Below are 27,887 nucleotides of genomic sequence, written 5' to 3'. Positions count from 1 at the left end.
ATGGAGGAGCCTGGCGAGGATGGAGGACAGTGTTCAGGGATTGACTGTGGAGAGTCTGGGAGCATCTGCGACTGTGAAGGGACACTGGACAATCCAGCCAAGGTGGGATGGGGCCACCCTGGGGCTTGGATCCTGGCTGCAGGAGTTGAGGGAGCTATAGGAGAGCTTGTTGAGGTGGAAGGGCCTGTTATTGATCGATAGCCTTAGAAGGGGAGTTCAGTAATGGCAGAGAAAGCCTGGATTGAAGGGGTTGGGTGTTTGGGGATGGACAGGGCTGAGGCACAGTGCTCAGTGGCTGAAAGAAACCTGCCAGTTGGGTGGAATGAACAGTCTGGTGAGTAACTGGGAAAACCCAGTCAATGTTGGCTGGCTAGGATAGTTTTCTGGGATGTTGTGTGCTCTGGGAGTTTCTGCCAGGGGCTGGAGAGATGAGGGACAGTCTGGGCTGAAAAGAAGAGATAAGAATACACTGCGGGAAGGGCTGGAAGTGGAGTTTTGATACTGATGTGAGAAAGAGAGGACCCAGGGAGGAAAGAAGTGTTCAAGGGGAGAGATGAATTGTTTGAAAGGGAGCAATGTGAACTGAAAGGAGGAATTGGGGTCTTGGATGCAGCGGAGGATCTGATTAGGGTGGAGGGCAATGCTGGGAGACGGGGAGGGTGATAAGGGTGTAGCGTGGTCTGAATCGAGGTTGGGGTTGGATGATGGACTGGGGTGTTGGAAACACTTGGGTTTAGATGCCGGAGCAGTTGGGGTGGGACAAGTGAGATGCTGGCAGAGTCCGGCGAGGACTGGAAGGAAGGGTTGGAGCTGCCTGGTGAGGGGTGGTAAGAGAGCTGTGGTAGGTGGGGGAGCTGCTGCTGAGGATGCAGCATGTGCAGAGAGCACAGGCAGAAGGAAATGGCAATGGGGAAAGAGCTTTCCCAAGGGTGAAGCCGTGTTTTGTCCAGGAGCCCTCTGGATACAAGCTAGATTCATGCAAGTGGACAGCACGGGAGGAGGTGTAAGCAAGAGCAGCAAAGGCAGCTCCTCATCTTCACTGGGTTAATTCTGGCTGCGTCCCCACCTGCTGGGCCACAGAGAAAGAGATTGAGATAAGGTCTGTGGGATCTGCTCTATTTTAGATCAGTTGATGATGGAGCATGTCACACCAGACACCAAAGCCGTCACAGGATGGACATCTGCTGTAAAGATGAGGGCAGCTGCCTCCAGCAGTGCAGTGCTTTGTGGGACACATTTGGCCTGCAGCTGCTGCTAGCCAAATCTGCTCTTCTGCCTTGTGATGTCCAGATAAGCTGTTGTAGTCTGGGATCTGGCCGCTGTTATCCGAGCACTTTGTGCATGGAGAGGGCGGACTGGGTGTTTTCCAGTGTTCGTGTTATTTGATACAACATTTTACTGCCTCTTTGTCTATTTTCCATTTCTGGGAGTTGTTTTTTGAATTGCAGCCTCTCAGGCAGGGTGGGTGGCATTTCGGGGTGCCTGGTGGACTGGCTGGGCTGGGCAGAGGACTGCAGAGCTCTGTCCTGTCTCTCTAGGTTCTCAACTTTCACTAAAACAGAATAATCCTTAGTGGTAGAAACTCTCTGAAATACCAGCAAATATATCCAAAGCAGCTACGGCAGCCTGGGGCTGTGGGTCAGCAGTCAGAAATGATCGAGACAGCTTGATGTAACAATTTACTGCTTGTCATCTGAGCCGTGGTAGCTGCCCCTGAGCATGTTTCTGGCATGTCATGATTGCATTGGGAAGTGCTTAAACCCCCTTCAACGACCGCTTGCTCCAACTCCAGCAGTAAGAGGGTTAATGCTGAGGTTTAAATTATTTCGGTGCTCATCCAAGTGAGTAAGTACAGAAGGGAAGTGTCTCCTTCTGCAGAGCATACCAGCATTTCTCACAGCTGTGGGGCAGGGGTGGTGGAAGGTCATAGGTGGAGCACGGAGGGAAAGATGAGCCATAAAACTGCATAGCATGAGGGATGTGTAGCGCTGAAGGCTTTGGCGCTGTTAAGCAGCATCTGTGGTGGGCACACAGCAAGGGCAAAGGGAGGCTGCTACATGAAAGGATACGCAGCTTTCCAAAGTTTAGGAAATGCTGTGTGAAGCAGAGCTTGTGGCTTCCTCGTCACTGTAATAACAATCTTTACCGAGTGAGATGGTATGTTATTCATAGATGCTGGGGCCAGAGGATGGCTGGTGTTTTTTTAAAACCGTTGATTGAAGATGACATCATTGTGTCAAAACCAGGGTTGTCAAAGTGTGGCCCCATTTTACAGTTGAGGAAACTGAGCCATGGAGTGCCTAGCTGACACTAGGCAGATCTGGTAGAGAGGATGAAATACCAGCATAGCTAAATGCATAGTCAGGCATCTTTATCCTGGTCTTGAGCTCGTATTTCTAGCAAAAACAGCATCTATCTGTTGCCTGCTGTAGGTGTACCTAGTACCCAGAATTTCTTTCATCCCTCGTTGCTTGGCAGTAAGGCTCTATTTAAAATGGCCCCATTAAAAAAAAAAATGCTTTCAAGAGCTTTAATAGTGCCTCACTGCTTTAGTTTCCCACTACAGTTCCATGTCATGTTTTTGGTTTATTTTACTGATTGCTGAGACGTTGATATGAGAAACTACCTGCAGATAGGACAGTATACCAGCAACTGGCCAGGACTTTCAAGTTCTGAAACCAGACAAAGACTGCTGACATTGTCTGGTACTGGGCATCATCTCTGTGCAGGGCATAACGCTTCCTTCAAACTTGCTAAAACCAGAGGAGTTTGGTTTTAATTACAGAAGGAGGATTCATGCTGGTATTGGTTAATATACCAAACCAGAAAGTGCTGTGCAGCCTCTTTGGCAGAAAACTATGTTAGTAGGTTGGAGCTGGAAAAGCTCTGTAGGTGACTCGACTCCATTAAATTTTGGATTTCAGTGCGGGAAAGAGAGCCTGCATTGAATGACACCATATGGTGGAGACATGCAGCAAGCAAATGATTTTTTGGGGGAGTTTTGCCAGAGTAAGAAGTATTGAATAAACTGTGCTCAATAGATTAATTTACTTTGGTTGTATTTTGAAAAAGACTGGGTGATTTTATGACCATTAGTGACATTTGCAGTTCTGCAGCCGAAGATAAAGGTAATCAAACGTCATTCTTCAGGGCACCAGCTAATCAGTGCAGTTGTCAGGAAGGACTCCCCTCCTCCAGCTCTGTGTGCGCAGGATTGCACCCTGGATGACAAATGTAGCCTCAAATATCCACTGCTGAAGGCAGGATATTTGGCTCAACTAAGACCCTCGTCTTCCCCCACGTCAGCTTCTCCTGCGTGACTTTCTGAAACCATCACGTGCACCCTCTAGCTTTAACTTACCCTTTAAAAACAGTGAACTGCTACCATATTGATTAATTAAAAGTAAATTGTGGGCCAGAGCTGTGCTAGGTGCTGTGCAGGCAGAACACAGAGATGTTCCCCACGCCGTGGAAATACGGTCTGTCTGAGGTGAGAGATAACCGAGCGATAGAAGTAAGGAGAGCCCAGGACAGGTTCGAACTTGGCATGTTCGACGCCTAAACCTCATCAAGGATTGTAGGTGTGGCAGAGAAGGAATTAGCAGGAGAATCACGGGGTGGTTTTATGGATATTTTGTGAAGTTTCTCCCACGGTTGTAGGAAAGGCACAAACGTTTGAGAATAGAGCTCGGCAGTGCTGGGGCTGGCATCACGAGCCACGGGGAGACAGGAGCTGTCACCTCCATGGCAGATGCGCTTGGCTGGGAAGGGCCTTGAGGGTGAAGACAAGTGACTTGTGGTTGCAGCAGCGGAGAAGAGGGCGTCCGTGCAGGGGTGTATAGATGGGGGAGATGTGGTCACAGCAGCAGGCTGAGGTGCTGAGCTTTGCGGCTGTATTGCATCTCGGTGAACTGATTTGATTCTAGCTAAATATCCACGTCTAGTAGATAAGCAATTGCTGGTGACTGAGGGTGGTTTTACTTTAAATTCATTATCTGAGCTTTGTGGCTAATAAAGTTAAACAGAATACATTTACTTCTCTTTCCTAATACGAATCAACTGTGCTCTGCAGTGGCTTGTGGGCCATGCTTTATCCATGCCCTGTGCCATTATGGCTTTATATTGCCAATCTGATACAATATTTAAACAGATTATCTCAATGCTCTGTTTGTCCCAAACCAATTTTTGCTTTGGCCTATAAAGTGAATCTTCCTTTCAGCGGCTTCTGTGGTACAGGATGTAGTTACATGCATCAACTAGTTCAAAAGACCCATATACAGCATGGATTTAAAGCTGAATAAACCCACAAAACCCTTAGCTAGGACTATAAATGTCACTGTATTTTTATATATGTCTGTCTTTTTTTTTTTAAGAGATTACTGCATACAGCTATAACTGAAAGTCCTTTGATAATTCAGTGGGTATTTTAAACCTAGCAATGATATAGTTTCATAAAACCACACATCCCTGTTTTCTGAAGGATGCTAATAAGACGGTTAGCTGTGCTTTCATGCTCGATGTGTTTATGAGTGCTCTTGCCCATTTAGTTGCATCTCTGAATTTAATGCCCCACTCTGATTTCATAGTAATTGTCAGGAGTCTTTTTTCCTTTTTGTATGTCCCCACTCACTGTCTGGAAAATGCAGTCTCCTCACTGCTGACCCCATCAGTCTGTTTCTTCATGGTGCTTGTAAAGAAAACCATCTCCACCAAGGACAAAGATGTTTTTAAACAAGCCAATCTGATATCAAACATAGTTTGCTTAACCCAGAGGTGACCAAGAAGCGGTTGCTGGCTGACTGTGCCCAGCCTTGAGTTGCTGTGTATGGCTGCCCTTCTCCAAGGGCTGCACGCGCTGCCATGCTGTGCTGTTCATTATCTGAACAGCATCTGCAGTTCCCTTCTCTGTTACAGATGCCGCAGTCTGCTTAGTTTTGTGCAAATGACACGCTGCCCTTATACTCCTGTGAGTCGTCTCTGCACCTCCTCAGCCAGCTAACATCTCCACTGTCCTGTTCGAGTCTTGTCCTGCTCCTCATCCTGGACACCCCAGTGAGCGAGTACCGCTGGCCTGGCTGCCATGCAGGCATCCTGCGCATCCTCCCTCCTCACTGCAGGTTAAGTCCCAGCATCGAGACATTTGTTTGCTGCCCCGCTTCAAAGGCCTGCTTCTCTCCTGTTGCTTCTGAGCATCCTCTTTGCACCAATTTTCCCATTTCACGGCTTTCTACCTGACATCTCCCATCAATAACAAGGGGTTGCTTTCTGACTCTCATCAGCCCAAGTTAGTTTCAGCGTTGTGTTTGTGAGCAGAGAAGTGCTCGTCCATCAGTGTGTGTGCACTCCGGGTTGCTTGTCCCACATAGTGGTGGCACGCAGCAGGGAACTCGGCTGAGTTATTTTTTCCAGTCTACTAAGCTGTCAGGAAATGCTTTCTGTCTTCCTAGCCAGTGTGCTCGTAAGACCAATTTAAAAAAAAAAAAAAGTTAGAAACCCATCTGTGCATGGCTTTCCTTAATCTTAAATCTTCACTAACTAGAGGGAGAATGCTGGGTGCAAGTTTTAAATAATATTTAAAAAACAGTAACAATCATAGTAACCAATACTATTATTTGGCTCTTGATTTAAGTTGTGTATACAGACCATGTAACCTATGCCGGCAGCTACTGAAATAAAGTCCACTTCTCTATGTTGGCTTGCTTGTCTTCCAGCCTTTTAAATCAGCTTACTTTATACCTTAGAGAATACTTTTATTTCTATATATATCTTCTCTTCTATTGGCTACCCCAGATAATCCTGTGATCAGCCAAGCAGCAGTGTCACTTGAGTAGAATATGGAATGATGCTGATCGTTTTCTCGTAGGCTGTCATACTAGCCCAGAAATAGCATCCGTCTACAATGGGAGAAGCTCTATTAACATTTACAACTGTTCCTCTTCCTGACCCCTGAGAATTGCTCCGTGGTAGATAAGCAATACTTTGTAATACATTTCTTTGCGCTTAGTATTTTGGAGTTGAATTCTGAAATATAAAGGCTCCTAATCCTGATCTGCTCTGGGATATGCTGCTCTGCTCTTAGCAAGTGGTGCTGTGAATAGGATTAGCATTTCAACAGCTTCTTTTTTTTAACTGTGAGCAATAAACTAAAATAATAGGGCCTGATTCAGAGCTGTCTGAAGTCAGCAGTAGTACTTTGGCTGGTGTGGGTTGGCTTTGGGTCAGGCCCATAAGAACTGGAAATTCAGTGTTTCCCTGGAAAGGAGGGAGAATGTGTGAATTTTAGAGTTCCTGCTCCTGTGGGGTCTGTCCACACCGAGCTGAAATCCATGGATTTACAAGCCAACAAACACAACTGTAAATTTGACTGCAGGTGAAAAGAAAATGTCTGTTGCTAGTCATGCAGTTAAAACTTGTGTTTTTTAATGATGTCAAGGGCACTTAGGACATGCATGTAAACAGGTAACCATTAGAGGTATTTCTGTCACTGTTCCTTTTTTCTTCCCCCAGACATGTGGAAGTACTGTCATCGGGGCAGAACACGGGCTGGGCACTGCGGCCGGGGAGATGAGCTGTTGGGTTGGGAGAACTTGCAGAGACTGGCTGCGCTGAACACAGCCCTTCAAATTCATTAGCTACGGGCCCATGGGCGAGAGCCAGCTGTGAGCATCTGGCCCTCAGGGCTCAGCACGTGATGTTACAGGCCTGTTCGCTTCGACTAAAAGCAGTTTGGGGATTTACTGTGCCTGCACTGTGCAGGCATGACACCCTCTACCAAGCAGACCCCGTTCCTGATTAACAGCTCTTGAGCAGGGTCTGGATTCCCAGTTTTTTACCAGCCTGTTTATGAAATAGGTGATACCCTGATCCCACTTATTGGGCTGTAAGACTGCAGTGTTGCAGTTCCTTGCACGAGCTCTGAATTTCTGAACCTCAGCTTTCCACAGTGCTTTTTAAAAGCACAGCAACAGTAGCAGTCCTGCAACTTTCTGCAGATATCCTTCAAACCCAATTTTACGAAGTTCCTTCTCTTCTCCGTTTCTTACACATTGTGCACGTATTTTGAGCTGTGTCTGGTAATTAAATTACGGCAAGCAGGATGAACCCCCCGTAATCCAAGAGGAAGCAGTCAATGACCTGCTACGCCACCTGGATGCTCACAAGTCTATGGGGCCAGATGGGATCCACCCGAGAGTGCTGAGGGAGCTGGCGGAGGTGCTCGCCAAGCCGCTTTCCATCATTTATCAGCGGTCCTGGTTAACGGGGGAGGTCCCGGACGACTGGAGGCTTGCCAATATGACGCCCATCTACAAGAGGGGCCGGAAGGAGGATCCGGGGAACTACAGGCCTGTCAGCCTGACCTCGGTGCCGGGGAAGATTATGGAGCGGTTCATTTTGAGGGCGCTCACAAGGCATGAGCGGGACAACCAGGGGATCCGGCCTAGCCAGCACGGATTCATGAAAGGCAGGTCCTGCCTGACCAACCTAATCTCCTTCTATGACCAGGTGACTCACCTAGTGGATGAGGGAAAGGCTGTGGATGGGGTCTACCTGGACTTCAGCAAGGCCTTTGACACCGTCTCCCACAGCATTCTCCTAGAGAAGCTGGCGGCTCACGGCTTAGACAGGTGTACTCTTCACTGGGTAAAAAACTGGCTGGATGGCCGGGCCCAGAGAGTTGTGGTGAATGGAGTCAAATCCAGTTGGCGGCTGGTCACGAGCGGTGTTCCCCAGGGCTCAGTACTGGGGCCGGTCTTGTTTAATATCTTTATCAATGATCTGGATGAGGGCATCGAGTGCACCCTCAGTAAGTTTGCAGATGACACCAAGTTGGGCGGGAGCGTTGACCTGCTCTAGGGTAGGAAGGCTCTGCAGAGGGACCTGGACAGGCTGGATCGATGGGCCGAGGCCAACTGTATGAGGTTCAGCAAGGCCAAGTGCCGGGTCCTGCACTTTGGCCCCAACAACCCCATGCAGCGCTACAGGCTTGGGGAAGAGTGGCTGGAAAGCTGCCTGTCGGAAAAGGACCTGGGGGTGCTGGTTGACAGCCGGCTGAACATGAGCCGGCAGTGTGCCCAGGCGGCCAAGAAGGCCAATGGCATCCTGGCCTGTATCAGAAATAGTGTGGCCAGCAGGAGTAGGGAAGTGATCGTGCCCCTGTACTCGGCCCTGGTGAGGCCGCACCTCGAATACTGTGTTCAGTTTTGGGCCCCTCACTACAAGAAGGACGTTGAGGTGCTGGAGCGTGTCCAGAGAAGGGCAACGAGGCTGGTGAGGGGGCTGGAGAACAAGTCTTCTGAGGAGCGGCTGAGGGAACTGGGGTTGTTTAGCCTGGAGAAAAGGAGGCTGAGGGGAGACCTCATCGCTCTCTACAACTCCCTGAAAGGAGGTTGTAGTGAGGTGGGTGTCGGTCTCTTCTCCCAAGTAACAAGCGATAGGACGAGAGGAAATGGCCTCAAGTTGTGCCAGGGGAGGTTTACATTGGATATTAGGAAAAATGTCTTCGCCAAAAGGGTTGTCAAGCATTGGAACAGGCTGCCCAGGGGAGTGGTGGAGTCCCCATCCCTGGAGGTATTTAAAAGACGAGTAGATGAGGCACTTAGGGACATGGTTTAGTGGACATGGTGGTGTTGGGTTGACGGTTGGACTCGATGATCTTAGAGGTCTTTTCCAACCTCAATGATTCTATGATTCTAAATGGAAAACCGATAAATTACTTGCAAATCAAAAATGCTTAGAGGGATGGATCGAATCTCACGTGCATTTGAATCTCTGTGTGTTTTCATCCCACGTTATTGAAAGCTTTGGCATTGCGACCTGTAGTGCCGTGTCCTTTCCAAAAACGCTCCACACCTCAGAGCGGCGTGATGAGCGGTCGAAAGCAGCGGTTTCCAAATGGCTGAGGTGGGGCTCTCCAGGAGTTGGCAGAAGGGCGCTGCTACAGACAGGGGACACGTTGCAGCGGTGACAGTTGTACCGCGTCCTGCAGCTCTTTATCTTGAGGACAGGTTTCTGATTGCCGTGATCTGGAGGGAATCGGGAGCAACCTTCACGGCTCAAATAGTCCTTGGCTCCCAGCAGGAATATTTAGAGGGTGTAGTTCCTCATAGCAACAAAGCACTTCATGACATTTAACTGATTCACCCTTGCAGGTCGACAAGAAGCATTGTCTCCATTTTGCAAATGGGAGAATAAAAAAGCTTGAGATGGGCCCGGGTTTGTGCTGATATCTGAACTTTGTTCCTGGCTCTGGGTCTTAGTGGGCTGAAGAGAAACACCTCGCCATTGCCCTTCAGGACATGGGAATTGTCTGGGAGAGACCGAGCAGGAGTCCTCAGGGCTCCAGAAAGGGCTGTAGGTGTATTCCTCTCTCGGATTTGCTTAGGCAAATTAGTTGCAAGAGTATCTTGTGTCCCCAGGCTGGGTCTCAGTGTGGCGTGCACTGCTTAGGCTCTGAGGAGCAGTCCCTGCCAAGCAGGGGGGTGCAGAGCAGCGAGGTAACGTGTCCAAGGACACCCAGGCAGTCGTGGACTCGCAGCCTGCTCCTGTGCACTCGGCTGCAACTGGCCCTCTCCTGTGGGGCTGGGCTGGGCAGCGAGAGGCAGGTGGAAGTGGGGTGGTTTGCGTCTCTCAGTTACGTGCCAGGATCCAGAATATTTTTCCAGCCATTTTAGAGAGGTGCAGGTCTCTGAGCGGTGACACTGACAAAAGCTTGGGTGTGCTGCTGTAACGTGCACGGTTGTAAATGAGCTGACCTGCATATTCTGTTTCCTAATCCTGAGTGATACTGTCAGCTCAGAGAGCTGAGTCTGGCTAATGACTGAAATCCACTGTGCTTTTCTTAGTGAGGATGTGTGGTGATCTGAGATAGTTAAGTGCTACGTCCTGAGAATCAGAACTGCACGTGCCCCATGGGTCCAGCATGTTTTAGACAGATAAACGGGGTTTGAGATGATCAGGGAGTTACTATGAAAAGAACTGATGTCAGGTACACAGTAACCTGCAGTTAACTAGGAGGGAGATTAAATTAATGGGGTTTTCCCTCTGATAAAGATAATGAAGAGCTTGCAAGGACTTGGTTTGCAGCTCCTACACGTGATATCCGTAGGCACTGTCTTCCTGGCAAAGGGAATGCCAAACAGCTGTGTGACAAGAGCAATGCAGCCAGTGGTGCACCCCACTGAGCGACATTTGTGCTGTCTGAGACCTCGTCGATACTCTCTGAGATGAAGGAAAATGGGGGCAAGGGGGAGGAGTAGAAGAGGAAATGGGAATAGGGACTGGAGGAAGGGGTTCAAGGTGTCCTGGGATCCACTGCCATACAGAACCCATTTCAAGGGAGGAGGGCATGGGCATGGTGGGGGGAGAGAGTCAGAGGGGGAAATAACAGCTACGATCTCTCTTGCGGATTTAGGGTTTGCTGTCAATCCTGCGTAAACTGAAAAGCACCCCAGACCAGGAGGTCAGAATCCTCCTCTTGGGACTGGATAATGCAGGCAAGACCACACTCCTGAAACAGCTGGCATCTGAGGACATCAGCCACATCACACCAACACAGGTGAGGAAGGCCTTTCCCTGCTCAAGGCAGTTCTTGTGGTCCCACCTGCCTTATTATACAAAGCACTAAGGATTCAGCAGAGTATTTCAGTAAAGGGGGAAGCAACTGGAGCCTGGTGCACCATTAAGTTTGTATGTTATCTGCTTAAGAGGAGGCTCCCTGAAGGAGCCAGAGAGTGCCAGGCCAGATCTGTCAGGTAGTGCAAAAGTCGATGGGTGTTGTGGAGTTCTGCAGAAGGCTTTTGGGTCATGCTAGGATTGCGCATGGATGAGACTGTTCCTGTTGCCCTTGCCAAACAGGGGACATGTACAGGGGATGGTGCAGCATTGAGCAAGCCCCTGTCTCCTTGAGTCTTTCACCCAGCCAGCTCCAAGGGTCTTGCATATTCCAGCACTCCCTCTCTGATGCCTCTGATCCCCTTTCTTTGAGCCTCAGGCTTGGGGTGAGGGATGTCTCCATCAGAAGCACTGCAGCATTGCTCCTGTGTTGACCAGAGGAGGTTGCTAGAGAGCTATGGGAGATGCTTCCCCTCACCCCATAGCTGCCTCCCAAAGCTCCCAGCCCCGACACCCTGATTCCAAGCCCCAGTCTCCTGGGTGGTGTGGCAGCATGTTGCCAGCCCACGCCACATCCTGTTTTTCTACTTGAATGCCCTTTCAATTGGTGCTCTAATTGATGAAATGGACCCTTCAGACGTGCAGCTGTTGCTCTTTTAAGCCTGGCATTAGCTGTGTCGTGTCGAATTGAGCCAAGACCTCTGGCTTCATGTTAGCTGGGACTCTCTACTCAGCTTTCACAAGCTCAGTCCTGCTTCTCACAGCACCCTTGTTTTCTCCTTATCTGCAGCTCTCCCACCTCTTCCTGCACCCACCCTGCTGAGCCCTCCCAGGGCACTAACTGCGTCATATGTCTTTGTAGCCATGACAGCATCAACCCTTGACCCAAGAACACTGGCGAACTGATGGTTTGGCGGCTGTGTTCACTTTCACCAGCACCTCTCCCACAGCCGATCCATCTTTGTGGCTGCCCAGCCCATCTTGCTGCATGTTGCAGGCATGGGATATATAAGGTGTTAATGTCTCCTTATGTACGTGATCCAGCCATTCAGGTTTATGCTCTATGTGGCTTTGTTTCTCCTCTTTCCAGGGCTTTAACATAAAAAGTGTACAGTCTCAAGGCTTCAAGCTGAATGTATGGGACATAGGCGGACAGAGGAAGATCAGACCATACTGGAGGAACTATTTTGAAAACACTGATATCCTTGTGAGTATTGGCTGCAGTTGAATGCCGTGTTCATGCAATGGCTTTCCAAGGTCTCAGCCAGAAATTCAGGAACAAGTAATGTAATGTCCCAGTCCTCAGCAACACCATTGCCATTGTAACAGGAGTTATTCTGAGTAAAATGGCAAGATTGGTTGGGTGCAGTAAGAAAAATACAGTGGTGGTTGGAGAAATCGTTCAGTTGTATGTTTTTACTTTCACAGGATGGTGCTGGTTATAGCCAGTTCCTTTCCTCTCATCTCAGTCTCCTTCAAATGAAAGAACATTAATAACTTGTAGTTTACCCATCTATAGCTCCTTTCACTGGAGACTCTGAAGGTCTGTCGTGGGCATTAGTGACTTAAGCCTCATGTGCAGAGGTAGGTCAGTATGGTGCTTTTGTTTTCTAGATGGGGAAACTGAGGCACGGCAGAACTAAATGCTATGTCTGGCATCAGATAGGAAAGCTTCTGGCTGAGGGACACAGAGAGACCCCTTGTCTTTTCTTTTGCTCCTTTAATCATAAAGACTGTCCTTTAATGTTTTCAACAACTTAGCTGTAATTACCTTACAATTAGCTACAGATGACTACAATTATATTTACAGTGCAGGACCTTTGTGTTTCCATGCCAGAGCACATTACCCTGGGACCCTCCAAGTGCTGTCCTGACTAGTTTCAAAGATCACTTCTAACATGCAGCCACGTGTGCCAGGATGAAGGCAGGTTGGGGCTCCAGGCCTCTCCCCACCCCAAGCAATGTTGACTGTGGGAACAGAGAAAAGGCTATTCTAAGCAAGGTCTGCAGGGCTCCTGTGGGAATGCGGGAAGCTCTCTCAGAAAGACACCCTTCCTCCCTCCTGTCACACACACGTACTCACTAATGTGTCAGGAGCTTCAGTGCACTTCCATAGAAGGATCAGTGCAACTAGGAATAGGACTCTCTACTCCAAGGCTTGTGTCAGGGTCCTGAAGGGCCTGGCTGCGCCTGCAGGTTTAGAAAACATTGTCCAAATGAAGCTGTTATTTAAATGGGACCAATAAACCCTTAGTAATCTCTTTTGCAGATCCCCCTTTTTCAGCCTTGATTTGGAATCTGATGTTTGAGAGGAGCCATCACAGCATAAACCCAGTTGGTTGCTTTTGCAAAGAGTAATGGTGACATCTTCCTAGGGGAAAGATCTGGGTTTGAGAAACTAGCAGGACACACTTCACGTGCTCCTCTGTAGTGATCGCGAAGGGGGACATGGCATGGCTGTGAGGTGATTGTGCCCACTGAGTCCAAGCTCTGCAGCTGTGTGTGGTGGGGAGGCAGTAGGTGTGCAGATCAAAGTCAACATTGCAAAGCAGCAGCTAGGGGATCTTTGCCTGTTATGGCAGGTGCTCAGGCTGCAGAGACTGTGCAACCGCAAAACAGTATCTGGAAGACTCTGCTGGCAAAGGCAATGAGCTACACTGGCCTGTGGGCTTCCCTCCTTCCCAGTGTGTGCTGCATGGGAGGTGCAGAAATAAAGGTGAATTTGAAGACTGAAGGATATGAAAGCAGCTGTTTTCCCTGCCCTCCTCCCACCCCAGTTAAAGTAGTGTACAAAGAAAACCTTTCTTTTCATACAGGTAAGAAAATGGGTAGATAGAAGCAGAATCAGTTTGGGGGAAGCAGCGGTGTGAATTTAGAGGGAATAACTGGTGCGCACATGGACCTGAGCTCCCCTGCCTGCACTCCGTGCTGACACCCAGTCCCAGACTGGGAGCTGTCAGCATGTTAGTGCAGTGCTTTGCTATGTCCATACACACCAAAACTGGAATCAAGTATATGCTGATGACTCTCTCTCTCTCTCTCTTCTGCCAGCCCTCACCCCTGTTTTAGCCAGTAATTTTACCCTCTGACTAACCTGGTGCAGGTTGAGCCTCTGTAAATTGAGCTAACTTATCCCTCATGTTATTTCTTCATCCAGTCCCACCACTTGCAATTTCTGCCCAACCCATTTACTCCAGGTTTTGTTTTGGCCTGTTGCTCAAAGGAGGCACCCAGCTGTACGGTAATTTTTTTCTCAAGCTCCATTTCTCCCACATGGTGTACTCAATGGCTGTTCAAACTGGCAAACCATGCTACCGAGCACCACAGCCAGAAACGGTCTTGTGTGGCCCTGGCCATAGAAGGAAGGTGGAGATGAGATACGCTACAGTTCCCAGGACCCCCTGCTACTGTCTTCTCCTAAACTATATTGCACAAAGCAGAAAGGACCCTCTAAAGGGTATTAAAAAGCAGGAAGTGATTGCAAATTCAAATCCATGCAGGTGCCTTTGAATGAGAGCTTGGTCTTGCATCACACACCTGTGATATTTGGAAGCTTAACCCAGGCAAATAAGGTGTGGATATCTGGCTGATTGCATATTCAGACAGGCACCTGCAGCTATTTGGCACAGTGCTTTCTGGTTTGGAAGTAGGCACTCCGCACATACTTTACCTTCTCTGTGCTGTGCTTTTGTGGCTTTTGCCCCGAGCACTGTTGTCTCCAATTCTCATCTTGCAAAATAGCTCCCTAGCAAGGAATGGAGCCATACTTTACCTGCTCTGTGCTGTTTTTGTGGCTGGATATCTGGCTGATTGCATATTCAGACAGGCACCTGCAGCTATTTGGCACAGTGCTTTCTGGTTTGGAAGTAGGCACTCCGCACATACTTTACCTTCTCTGTGCTGTGCTTTTGTGGCTTTTGCCCCGAGCACTGTTGTCTCCAATTCTCATCTTGCAAAATAGCTCCCTAGCAAGGAATGGAGCCATACTTTACCTGCTCTGTGCTGTGCTTTTGTGGCTTTTGCCCCGAGCGCTGTTGTCTCCAATTCTCATCTTGCAAAGTAGCTCCCTAGCAAGGAACGGAGCGGTGCAGGAGAAAGCCTGGCTAGTTGGGACTCAGCTCTTCCTTGCCAGTTAAAGAAGCACCGTAATATGGGAGGTGCTGCCTTTCAGTTGAGAAGTAGCACTTGACTGTTGTGTTCATGTGTTGCTAAGCTTCCCCTGAGATGTCCCGAAGGAGGACAGATGACAGTCCAGTTTCACCCCAGAGCACAACTGCCAGCCCTGCAGCTTCTTTCTTTCTTTTGGTCTGTGTTTCCTACCCCAAATGGGATGCACAGGGGAGGATGCTTGGGAGGGGCAGAGAGAATGGGCGTAGCTGATACAGTATTGGTGCACGTGCCTGGGATCACATTGCGGGGAGAGGCTGTGTATCACGCCGTGCCCACGGGCCTTTCCCCATCATGTGGCACCAAGTGCATGCACTGCTGACACATCCCCACGCAGCTACATCCAGCCCTGCTGCGTGTCCCCCAGCCTCTGTCAGTGTGCATCAGCCTGGCTCCGGGAGGACCACAGACCCCAAGTGATCAGCAGAGAGGTCTGCGAGGTTGCTGGGTTACCTTCTCAGGCCTGGCATACAGATTCTCCTGCTGCGTGTTTGGTCCCATTTCAAACAACCCTTAACACTGCTCATTAAGGGAGTGCCTACAGTTTAATAGATATTGCTGCTAGAGATCTTCCCTCCCCCTACTATTTGGTCGAAATTATCCTGGAAGCATGGAGTCTTACGCTGAGACTGCCTGCAAGGATGCCATTTATCTTCATGGCGGGGTGCTGTGCTCATCTATTCCCTGAAAACCAGGCTGACACTTGCTCCCTGTAAGCCACCAAAGAGCATGCAGATGACATGCTAGCAGCTTCAATCACCGCTGATGGGGAATGGCAGGGACTGGAAGCAAAATGCTCAGTGTTTGTCACCAGTCCTGTCCCTGTCTGCTGTCCCAGCGCCCTTCGCCTTCAAAAACCTTCCCCTATCAAGTAATGGAAAAGGGATGCCAGGCTATTCTTGCCTGAGTGTTATACTGAGGTTCCCCATTTCTTCAGATGTAGCTTGGTAACTTGTGCACTCTGAACTGCAGTAGCATTGCTAGGGGGAAGGAGAGTGGCTGGACTTACTAATTACATATGTAGGGGGACCTTTGAGGAGCCTTTTAGCCTGTGCAGACCTAGAGCTGCCTTCACTGAGAAGGCTCGTTTGCATTTACAGAAAGAAATCAGCACGTGCCGTGCTGCTTGGAGAGGGTGGAGACCCCCTCCCAAGGCAGGGAACCTGCGGGCTGGGGGATCCAGCCTTCTCCATACCAGGGGACAGGTGTCTGGTTGGGACCTCCTTGTGGACCATGAGTTGTGGTACCCAGCCCTGAGAGGGTGGCAGGACTCTGCTGTCAGTCTTTGTGAGCCAGCTGCTCCCTGTCTTCTCCATCATCCTGGTGGACAAGCTGGCAGCCAAAAATGGAGTCTTGCAGGCTAGATCCAGCCCTCCTCCCCAACCACCTGCTCCAGGAGGTTGTAGTAGAATTGCCTGATGGAGAGGAACTCAATGTCCCCAATATATTCATCTGTCCCCTGAGTGCCGTTGTGTGCCTTGGTGGCTTATTGAGGAGGTGATGCGTCCTGCTAGAGGGCAGCATGGCGTAGTCACACCAGTGTAGTGCTTGTACACTGTTTGCTAGGGTGAAAGACCATGTCTGGCTCCCCAGGTTTTGCCCTCCTGTGCTCAGCTTCAGCTTGTAAGCCGGTCATTTGAAAAGATACCAGGCAGTCTCCTGTTCTCTTCAGATAGTAGATGCTGTGGAGATGGTGAGAGCATCCCCAGTACTGCCCCCAGCTCCTTTCTGATCCTGCCCACGTGGCTGTCCACCCCCCCCAGCTTTAAAAGAGGTGGTTCCTCTCCTTTCAGAACGTCATGAAGTTTTGTCAACATTTGCTATAAATAATACCGGGGATCTTTGTGCCCAAAAGCATAATTATTAGGCTCAGCTCACTTAAGTATGTGATACTGTGGAAGAGTGTCTTCTGGGAAGAGTAACTTTTCCTCTCATTTCTTTTTCAGATCTATGTCATTGACAGTGCAGATAGGAAGAGGTTTGAAGAAACGGGTCAGGTAAGTTTCTTACGCCCAGCTTCCTTTGAAGTAACTCAGTGCTTCTGAGTGCCCCTTGCTCACAAAAGTTAGGAAGATGATTTTGTTGTTTATGAGGGAAATTTGCATTTCAAGAGACTTGCCTTTCAACATCAATGCAGATTATTTTGGTAGATGTGAAACAAGGAAAATAGGTAGCCTAATTCCGTTTAAATAGAACGGTTTTCTTTAAAGTTATACAATAACAGCAAATGGAGCCCAATACTGAAAGCAAAAACTTCTCTAAGTAAGTCCTTTAAACCTTGCCAAACCAAGACCCTGAGGAATCCTATTTTCTTATTTACAAAGTTGAAATGGAAATCATATTGACTTGATTGTCTTTTGGATGTAATTGAAAAAAACCTAAGAACTCTGTAACTAGGACAGGCCAGAAAATAAGATTTCTGTTTTGCAAAATTTTGATGTTTTGTAACATTTTGTGTTTTAGGATGGAACAAAAATAGGACTTTTGAACTTTCTTTTGTAAAATTCAGAAAGTGACAGTGTCCCAAAATAGCTAGCAACAGATTTACCCCCCAAAAATGGGAGATTTAATTTAAAGCCCTCTGTTCTGCCTGATTTGAAGGAGGCACTCAATCTTTCGCCTCTCAAGTATCATGGACACATCCTAACAGCATAACTGTTGGTTGTTCTAAGGGTGGGGAGAATTTTTCCCCTGTTGGAGCTATTTTGTTTTATATCAGTAATTAAATATTCATTGGGCAAAAGAGTGGGAGAGGAAGCAGAAGCTTAGAGCACTTGCCTGAGTCAGGTGGAGTCAGCCTGGACCCCTCATATTTCTGCAAACACTTTTGGTTTCAATAAATGAGCCATGTCAGATGAAAGACCTATTTTGTTGAAAAATTCCCAGCCAACTCAGTTTATAACTCCATTCTCTCATCCTGGTTTCCAAACCAAACATTGCTTTTGGGGGGATGGAGTCAGATTTCCACTGCAGTTTAGCATCTCCCCAACTGCACTCATTTAATCCAAAAGTTTCTAGCCAGTAGATGAAAGATGTTAGGACAGTATCTGAGTATGAGACCTTCCTAGCTAAATAAGGAGCCCACAAAAATCTCATGTACCCATCTATCTGCAATGCCAGCAGTCCCTACAGGGTCAAGTTCTGCTGTGTTTGTCATATGTTCACATAGGGAAGTGACTTGAGACTGTGTGCTTGTTTCACATGAGGCCATTGCACAACCCTAGACATGAAGTATTTCAGCCATCGTTGATCCACTGCAGATCCACTCAGATTTGAGCTATTAGAAGAATTTCTTTGAGTCACCCAGTTTTGAATGAACAAACCCATTTCTCAAGATGCCACCCAACGTGTGCTGTGCATATGGAGCCAAAATCCAGCTAGTAAATCTGATCTAGCTTGTCTTCAGCTAGCCAATACCTTCAAAACCATCAGCACTTTCTTGTGTGAGGGAGATATCCATTTCTGGGGGGGAAAAAAAAAGTCTTCTCCTGCTCAAATTGCAGCGTATAAAACTTGGAACAAAACCCTGAAACTCATTATTAGCAAAGGTATCAGGGCTGGTGTCATCAGCTGCTCAGGTACAAATGCCAGTCAGGCAATAACTTAAGACAGATTCCTCATACTGCCAATTTACATGTTTTTTGCTGTTTCATCAATTTTGGTCTCCTGGGAGCAGGGACTGGTAAAACACAGAGTTGTAGCCTTTAAGGCAACTGCTAATTTCAGACCAAGATGAAGATTTTTGTAACCTGTAATTGGAAGAAATAGCTTTTGAACTTTGGGCAGAGATGATTGTATACATTTTTGCTCTCTTATAATAAGATCTAGGTTTCACTGGAACACACTCTTCTAGCATTTGCCCTAAATATATTTCTAATTAGAGACAGCCACTGGTGGTTGAAGGTTTTCTTCCCTTCCCTCTCTCCATCTTCCCCCCCACCCCACTCCCTTGTAAATGATATAGGAGCTGGCTGAGCTTTTGGATGAAGAAAAGCTTAGTGGAGTCCCCGTGCTTATATTCGCTAACAAGCAGGATTTGCTGACGGCTGCCCCTGCTTCGGAGATTGCCGAGGGACTGAACCTACACACAATCCGGGACAGAGTCTGGCAGATCCAGTCTTGTTCAGCTCTTTCAGGAGAGGGAGTACAGGTGAGGCTCTGGAGCAGGCTTGCTGTGCCAGCAGGCCATCTGTAAGAGATTGTTGTCTGTTGATCTGCAGGGTGGGGCTGGGCCAGCTGCCTCACGGAGGAGGGTCAGCGCAGCCAAACCCTTGCAGCGCAGAATGCGGGGGGCATATGTCTCATTGCCTGTGCAAAGGGAAGGGGGAGCTGTAGGCCCTTGGGATCTCTCCATCCCCAGGAAAGGGGAGAGCAATGGCTTCCCCACCCAGGACCCCTTGGCTGGGCCAAATGAAGACACTGATTTATTTTAAAGAGACCGCTGTCAGGTTAATAATTTTCACAAAACAAATCATCTTTTACTATTAACCCCTTTGACTGTCTCAAGTGTGCAGTTTAGAAATCTCATTTACCTTCGCTACTAATGTCGTTTGGCGTTTTGCTCAACGCAGGCGCCAGAGAGAAACTGATCAATTTTTCTGATCCAGAGAAACGCAAGAGTTGCACACGGGGCAAGGACCACTTCTAATGGCAGCATGTGGGGCAGCAAAAACCCACCGAGGGGTCTGAGCTGTGTTCCTTTGCTGAACTGTAATAGCTGTGTCTTGGGCTCCTGTGCTGTAGCCAGTTCCTGCAGTATAGTAGCTCTTTGTAATGTAAATGGGACCAAGGTTTGTTTATTTCACTCTTAGGCTTTCCTGAATTAATGAAATATTTGCAGTGCTCGCAATCCCAGCAGTCAGGAGTACTCCCTTCACTGATATTTAAAGAAACAGAATGTTGAAGACATTCATCTTCATTGCAGTTTCAGTAAAACCTTATTTGCAGATGCTATAGAGCTGTTCAGGATAGTCAGGTCTCAAGCTGAGTATGAAGAGTCGCAGAAGAAGCCCGCAATACAGAATGGGCAGTAAAATGGCAGATGAAATTCAGTGTTGACAAGTGCAAAATAATGCACATGAGGAACAAGAATCCTAACTATGCACATATGATGATGGACTCAAAATTAGCTGCCATTACTCAGAAGCAGATTGTTGGGAACAGCAGCTTAGTGCTCATCAAAGGCCAGAGAGGAAAATCAAATGCTGGAGAATTATCAGAAAGCAAACAAGAAACATCCCAGAAAACATTTCTTTTGTAGCAGGATAAAGGCATGGTGGGCCCATACCTTGAACATGACATGCATTTCTGCCTCTGCCCCATCTGAAAAGATTTTTGTAGTAGTAGAATCATAGAGTCCAACAAAAAATTAGGTTGATGGGTCTTTAGGAGATCTTTAGACCAACCTCATGTTTAAAGCAAGGATAACTGCGAGTCTAGAGGACGTTGCTGAGGGCCTTGTCCCATCAAGTTATAAATATTTCCAGGCATGGAGATTTCACAGCCTCTCTAGGTAACCTCTTCTGGCTCTTAACTACCCTTATCAGAAAAAATACTGTCCATATATCTGCTCAGAATTAGGAGAGATTTGAGAATCCTCTGTCAAGAATGATCAGTAGCACAGAGTGGCATCTGTACACGGGGATAATAAATAAATTAGGACTTGCAGCTTGGAAGAGAGAGGACAGAGAGTGGGAACATCTTCAGGATTTATAAAATAAGGTATAAAAATGTCAGATAGACTATATGCTTTTTTCACGTTGTTAGAGGAAAGGCATTCCTAATGAAATAATCAGACAACAGCTAAAAAGAAATAAAAGTAAGTGCTTCTTTGTGAGTTGTGTAATTAAATTGTGGATCTCATTGGCACAGGATGTTGTGGAGACCAAAGGTACCAGTTGGTTCAGAAAAATACTAAGTGAATTTCTGAAGGAGAGATCTGCAGGCAATCACTGACCACTAAGATCTGGAGGCAGCTTTTGAATGAGGAACAGCTTGAGCCATGGACTGGGAGGGAGGAACAGAGCAAGGGAGATCCTGTTCCTACATGTTCTTTCCCTTGGCATCCAGAAGGGGGATGCTGGTCTGGATGGACCGTTGGTCTGACCCAGTACAGCAGTTCTTCTGATTTAAAATTCTTAACCTGATGTTTAGACCTAAACATAGTAGATGGTGTCCTCCAAAGGGCCTTTATTTAATTACCTAAGATACAAATTCAGCTGTGTTGCAGCCAATCTCATGAAAGGCTTCAACTCTAATCTTCATTTTGAAGTGGTGGTGGTGGAGGGAAATGCATTCCACAATGGCAGTGATATTAAAGTCCAAAGAAATGTGATCAAGAAAGTGAGGGTGCAGTTCACAGGGTTGCAGGCAGGCCTAGCTCACCTTCTTCCCTCCTCCAGGCCCTCTTCTAGTTTATGGAAGTCCAAGCAAGCTCTCCAGCTGCAAAGGGGCAGTAAAGTGGCAGATGAAATTCAGGGACAGGTGTTGGATGTGGAAGAACTAAACAATAGAAAGTGGCACTTTCTGTTTGTGAGCTTTGAAAAATGCCTCCTCCTCAAGCTGATCTGTGGGCTCTCTGGAGTGGGCTGCACCCTTCTTCGTTGATAGCGCCTTGTTACTGTGCATTCTCTTTGAAGTACAGTGCATCCCTATACATTCAATAGAATAAAATACGCAGCCCAATACCCTCTACCGGGAAAATGAAATCTGCTTCTGCATTCACTTCCAGAAAACAGAAGACAAGAGCTAAATAAAAGTATTTGCAGGTCTATGTATTTTGTTCATCATGCTTATCTAGACAAATTAATTTAGATGCAGGCCAGATAACATCCCGCTGTGTTGTCCGCAGTCTCATTGCCCTAAATACTGCAGCTTATTCCATAAATGATTATTGCAGAAAGGTCAGGGAAGTCGCAAACTCTCTACAGCTTAGAGAAAAAGAGCCCCTGTATTTCTCTTCTGCTGTATCTCCAGCTCTGTCAAATCAGACAGCAAGAATGCCAAGCTTTCCCTTTCCTTGGAAATTCATTGAGCAAAATGGTTTGGGAGATGGCTTTTAAACTAAACCTGGATCAGCCCAGGAAGAAACAGCGTCTTCAGTCCTGGGACCCTAAGAAGAGGTCAACATGCTCAAAATTTAGGGGAATCAAAGAAGAATTTGTTTAAAGAGTGAGGTTAAGAAAGATGTTTTTGAGGATCGTGGTACACACTATCTCTACCAGTGGCTCAGAACGGGAGCTCTCTATGTGTAGTTAAATCTCAGGTCACTGCTTTAAGGACTTCTTTGAGAAATGACAATGAGTGACAGCAAAATAAATGAAGACGTGGAAGCATCAGGTATTCAGAATGAAAGCCAAGGAGCAAGCACGCTAACCGTCGCTGCTGATGGAATATATTAGCTAGAGTAAAATTGGAGACATCGCTGATGGATTTTGCAAGGAAGAGTGGTGGCATATCTAGTACTGAGTACATGCAGGAACAGAGTTCATAGGGGAAGATTTTTGTGATAGCTTGAAGGAGCAGTGAGCAAAGATAAATAATGCCAATACATGAAGGAGAAATAGTTTGAAGGTCATTTAATTAGTTTAGCTGCTAGCACCATGGTGTATAGAATTGGGTAGTTAAGACTGGGGATTTCAAGGTTAATGAGATTAGATTATGGTTAATAGAATGATATAAATTTAGAGAATTTAACTATTATTTGAAATGGGTTATTTAATAAAACTGTTAATTAAGGAGGGAATCCATATTGTCATCTTCTCTTTTAAAATTAACCGTTGGGGACTCTGGAAAAGGGGCCCAGCAATGTCCTGGGCAGGCTGAGAAGAGAGGTGACTGGGTTAACTGGAAACCCCATGTAGTGTCCTCTGGACGCCAGCTGGTAGCCCCAGTTATGCCAGCTGAAGACTTCATTACCTCCTGACTGTAACCGTGGGCAGCACTTGTCTTGTTAATCAGACTTCATGGTGCCATTGAGGGAGGAGTGGCATCCCTCATGCTTAGAGGCTTTTTCAAGCAAAATGTCTGCTTGGTCTGGTTTTGTCCTTCAGCTCTAGTTATGCAAGCAGGAAAGCCTTTTCTCCCCACCGCAGCCATTTGGGCTCTGCCTCTGGAGCAGAGTCCTGCACCAGCTTACACCGAGACCCTTGCACAGGGTACAGCAAGCGAGGGAGGTGATCGCTGATGTCAGCAGAGAAACATAAGGGAACTGTTGCCTCACAATGGCTCTCTGGTGCCACATAGGCTCTCTTGGGGTTGTGTTTTGTGACCAGATCTCCAGCTGTAGTCCTTGGTACACAAAAGCTATGTGCATTCCACCCTGGCCGGCTGGGGTGGGGTGAAGGGTGGCAGGACTCCTCTGCTTTACAGCCTGCCCTCTTGCTGGAGGTGTTATTTAGGGGCCAGGGTGTGTATTAAACATGACTCAAGGCTTTGGACCGGTCTGTGCTCTGCAGCTTGTTTCTTGTCTGAAGCAAGAGCCTCCGATCAAGGCAGCAGGAGCTCAGCCTGCCCCGAGGAATCGTCCTCCAGAACGATGCTGCAGCGTATTGTGTCTGGAGTCTCCCAAGCATAATGGCCCCCTGGAGACCATTAAAAGCCAGTGGAACTGAGAGTAGCCAGTAAACTTCCCTAATTTATGCCAGAGCTGGTCTGGCCCAAAGGACTGTGGGAATGGCTGAGCCGCCTTCTCCTCCCTGGCTGTTTCAACCCAGTTGAGAATGAAGCCCAAGACTTAAGTTACGCTGATGCTGCGATTCAGCACTTTCATAAGGGCAAGATTCAGAACAGGACCCCCCGGCAATGTTGTATCCTCAGAGCTAGGTTTTGTCTTAAAGACTCCTTAGCCAAGGCAGGCTAGATGGGGATCTTCCACATCTTAACAAGGTTCTGGGGCTACTTGTAAATGTGATTTAAAACCAATTTCCATGACTGCAGCTCTCCTGGGGCAGGCAGAGCCATTGCTTGTTGAGGAAAAGCAACCATGTTTCCACATTACAGGGCAAAGCCTTGTGATTTTTAAGCAGGGTAAGGAGGGAGTCTACAGCGCTGCATCAGGGATACGACGTCTCAGAGGACAAAAGAAAAGCTTGCACCCAGGCAAAAAACAATGGATAATGTACTTGCGGGAGCCTGCAAAAGCCAGCCTGTATGATGACTGGAGGTGCAGAGAGATGACAGATAATGAAGGCACATCCCTAGCTGTGCAGAGGGAGAAGAAAGTGACAGTTAAAATAATGCATACCAAAAATGCTAGAGATGGAGAATTTTGCACTTGCCTGACCCAATTTGTTATGGCAGACAGAGGATTACATGAAAGGATTAAGCTTTGCTGTCCTTAAGGTCACGTTAGGGGTCACAAGTTTGTGGCCTTGCCTGATCCCTGGCTTGCAGGGGAGGAGAAATTGGGAGGCTTTTTATGGGGCGAAAAGGACTTGTTCGCTGTGTTTGAAGTCAGATTACTTCACTCCCATAGCCGCAAAGCTGATAATGCAGAGAATAAGCAAGCAGTGGGCTAATCTCAAGCAGGACTTTTTATTTCTCCTGGGGAAGGCTCTACCAGTCCTTTCCCAAAGGGCATTAGAGTACAACTCCCTTGGCACAATAGCAAATGTGACTGCAGCAAGGCGGGGTTGTGCCGAGCAGCATTTCTCTGCAAGGAGTATTACCCTCTTCCCTGGAGTTCTCTCTCTTTGCTTTGGTCAAGTTTACTAGCTGCTTGTTAAGGAGCTAAGAGAGGCAAAGCTGAAAGATCTGAAATCTTTCCCTGGCTAAGTTTTCCCAGGGTTGACTTGAGGCTGGAATACTAATATTGTATCCGTCTCCATCCTCAGAGTACCTGCCAATGTCTCTGTGTCTCAACAAAGCAGCGTGAGGACATCTATCAAGATCTAAATGTTACTGTAGGGATTGTACTTTCTGCACAGAGCCATCTTTTAAGCATGCAGATATAGAGACAGAGTGTGTAGGGACAAAGGATGACAACAGTTGACTCCTTGTGGACTTGACTCTTTCAAGCTCCTTCCCGTGTGCCTTCCCCATAGCAGCTCTTTGTGTTTGTAGCAGCTTCCCTGGATTTCTCTATCTTGCCAACCCTCCGTCCTGCTTCAAACCTTAGGTAGAAAAACTGCAAACGTACCTTTTAGTTTCTTTCGCTTTCCATTGCATTTGCTATTCTCCAAAGCATTTGGTGACACTGCAGAACACATGCCCCCCAACAAAGTTGCACCAGAAGCTACAGATGTAGCTGCGTTGTCGCTGAAGATGAGGAAGGTGTCTCACGCATAGCTCTTTGATACAACACACGTAGAGCTGAGCATGTTCGTTTTCCCTTTATCACTGTCAGGCAGGGAGATATTTACAATTAAATGTGATTTTTTCTGTCAATTAACTCATGCCAGAAGAGAGTTTTTAAAATCTATTCCTGCTTTAAAAGTTTGGTGACCTACTTACGTAATTCAAGCCTGTTTGGAGTTCACCTTTCCTCTTGCATTTTGCTATGTCATTCTTTTGCCCTCGTTACATGCTTGATGCAGCCAGGCTCCCAGCCATGGTAAATCCCATCATAAACTCTGCTTTATGACCCTTGCTGCACTGGTGCTGAAACGGTCTGTCTTTCCCCTTCCCGAGCTCTCAAATGGCAGCAGGCAGAGTTTTAATCACTGTGAATTCAGGTTGTGGTCAGATTAGGTAGAAGATAGGATGGGTGTTTGTTGTTTTGCAGTGAGGTATTGTTTCTGGGATTACTGTGCTGAATAGCAGAGGGTGTCAGCTGATATTTATTACTTTAAGCTGTCTCAGCTGTTCTGGTTCAGCAAATAAACCTACATTCAAAATGAATGAGGAGCTCTGCTTGCCTTGTATGCCATGATGTGTGCAAATGTGATTATTGCTTCCGAGGCAGGGGAAGCTGAAATCATTGTGGGAGCATTTTTAGTTATTTATTTATTTTTACTCTTTGCAGGCAATCATGCAGATTTCTACAGCACACAATCAAGCCAAAGGCTTGACACCTCTCCTCCTAGCCCCATTGTTAAGCCCTGGCATTCCTAATGCTGGGAATCACTCGCTCCCTCTCTCTCTAAAGTGATAAGCTTTAAACCACGCTATTGATTGCTTAAGGCATTACATGTTTTACACCTAGGTTATCAGTGTTATTGAAAGGGGAAGACACAAAGCTACTGGGCCTTAAAATGAATCTACTTCTCGTCTTTTCCCATTTGCTCTGAGGATTTCAGACAATTTGTTTTACACTGATCTCTGCTGTGGAGATACATAAATGAAACTGGAGACATCATCCCTCCCCAAGGTTGGAGTTAGAAGTGTTATTAGCGTAGGGCCTCATGTGTACCCCAGGACAAGCTGGGCTCGCTTATTCTTTATTTAACGCAGCAACAAGGGCTGATTTCAAAAGTTGCTGCTCCCCTTCAGATAAGAAGTGTCACATAGCGCAGCTATCAAGGTGAATTGGTATTTTCAAGTGAGAACCTCTCTGCTTCTGATTAAGCCCTGAGGACTCCCTCTCTTCTCTCTTAACTCTTTAGCTCCCCTCCAACATGGCCACCACCTTCGTGGCTGAGAGGCAACATGGAGGCACGGCGGTGGGTCTCAGCTCACCCGAAGGGCCTGCCGTGCTGTGCCTTTGGCCGTCTGTCCTTGGGGCAGCTGAGGTCTGTGGCAGCCTTTTGGCAGTCTGGGGACAAGGGCATAGGAAGCCAGCAACACTGCTACCACGGGGCTAGCAACGATGCTGGCCCAAAGGCTCTGGTCTGTCTTAGGGTCTGTCGTTTTAATGATCCAAAAATGACCATTGAACATAATACAGTGAAATTCCCCCTCCAGAACTCCAAGGTGACGTTTGCCCAATTTCCAAGCACAAAGATGTGCCACTCTCCTCTCATCCACAAAACCTTACCTGCCTTCTTTCTGCCCTGAGCCTCCTTGTCAGCAGAGATACCTTGTAGGCAGGGTAGAGGTAGTGGATTTGACGGGACACAAATATGAGGAGACTGTGTATCTTGCACTCCGTTCTGCACATCTCACAACAGATAAGTGACAGGAGCAGATAAAATGTCGCTTCGCCCTTCCATAGCATATCCCATTCTGGGATCTCAGCAATAAACTCACGACTCGGGTATTCACGGCAGAAGTGTTACTGTCCTGCTTGCAGTGGTCAGAGATGTCGCACACACGTTTTTACGGAAATACCCTAAAGAGTATATCGGCCTCTTAAAATGTGACCACATCTATTCTCACTGAACCCCTGTGGGACCCCTCGGGGCCCATTTTCTGTGGGGGCCCTGAGGCACAGGGAGCAGGGTCCAGATCCAGTTATTTCAGTGGCTTTCGTGGATCTGGATTTCAAGGCTTGCAGCTGAGCAGAGAATTAGAGACGTATTCTTAATAGGGAGCTGACTGTATAACAAACAGCCCCCTAAAATCCACGGTCTCAAAGATAAGATGACTTGCCCGAGGTTATACAAATCATCTGTAGCTGAACCTGGAACTGAGCCTTCATCTGCCACTGATGTACCTTGACTGCAAAGTGATCCTTCCTCAAAGGACCTACACATAGCGACATGATGAGATGATGATACTTTTATGGTCAGATGAAAGATTTAATAACCTCTGTGTGACAACATCTACCGAGCAATGAAGCACTTGTTTTTTTACCCACGGCGTTTTTGGGCACAGAGGGCAGGCGGGGGGTAGATGAGGAGGCAGACCACGGTACTGGCAGAATGGCAGGCGGGGGGGGTTGGGGGGCTCCTGCTCCCTTCACTTGACTAACATTACCTTTCTCTGTCTGAAGGACGGCATGAATTGGGTGTGCAAAAATGTCAATGCTAAGAAGAAATAAGGCGTTCTGAGCTGCATGGAAATGGAGGAGCGGTAGGAGCAGAATTCCAGCCTGAAAACACTAATTTGCTGCTTTCTGACCAAATGTTTTTCCATCTGTGCACAGCTACAGCTGTTAAAAGAAAAAAAAAGAAAGAGAGTGAAAAAAGGGAACAACATCGGTTAAAACCTACTGCTGGATTTGGAACTTGACTGCTCTTTAGTATCGTTTTTTTATCCCAATAAAGGAATTATATATTTCCTCCCTATGC

At 47.4% G+C, this 27,887-nt stretch overlaps 1 protein-coding gene across 1 annotated transcript; it reads left to right on the top strand.

Annotated features, from left to right (window-relative positions):
- Positions 1-27,887, top strand: ARL3 (ADP ribosylation factor like GTPase 3). Its single transcript, XM_009278071.2, has 6 exons — positions 1-102; positions 10,412-10,555; positions 11,702-11,818; positions 16,725-16,775; positions 18,743-18,928; positions 27,590-27,887. The coding sequence occupies exons 1-6, from the start codon at positions 1-3 to the stop codon at positions 27,635-27,637; spliced, it is 648 nt and encodes a 215-aa protein (XP_009276346.1). The 3' UTR covers positions 27,638-27,887.

The sequence above is a fragment of the Aptenodytes forsteri genome, unplaced genomic scaffold (assembly GCF_000699145.1).
Source record: "Aptenodytes forsteri isolate BGI_AS27 unplaced genomic scaffold, ASM69914v1 Scaffold15, whole genome shotgun sequence".
In the NCBI taxonomy this organism is placed as follows: Eukaryota; Metazoa; Chordata; class Aves; order Sphenisciformes; family Spheniscidae; genus Aptenodytes; species Aptenodytes forsteri.
Note: the sequence above shows the minus strand (reverse complement) of the source record. Positions and strands in the feature narration are given on the sequence as shown.

Excerpts from the sequence above, each read along its gene's own strand:
- ARL3 (XM_009278071.2), top strand. The coding sequence starts at position 1 with ATGGAGGAGCCTGGCGAGGATGGAGGACAGTGTTCAGGGATTGACTGT. Across the intron at positions 103-10,411 it reads CACTGGACAATCCAGCCAAG|GGTTTGCTGTCAATCCTGCG; the intron begins GTGGGATGGGGC and ends TTGCGGATTTAG. Across the intron at positions 10,556-11,701 it reads GCCACATCACACCAACACAG|GGCTTTAACATAAAAAGTGT; the intron begins GTGAGGAAGGCC and ends TCCTCTTTCCAG.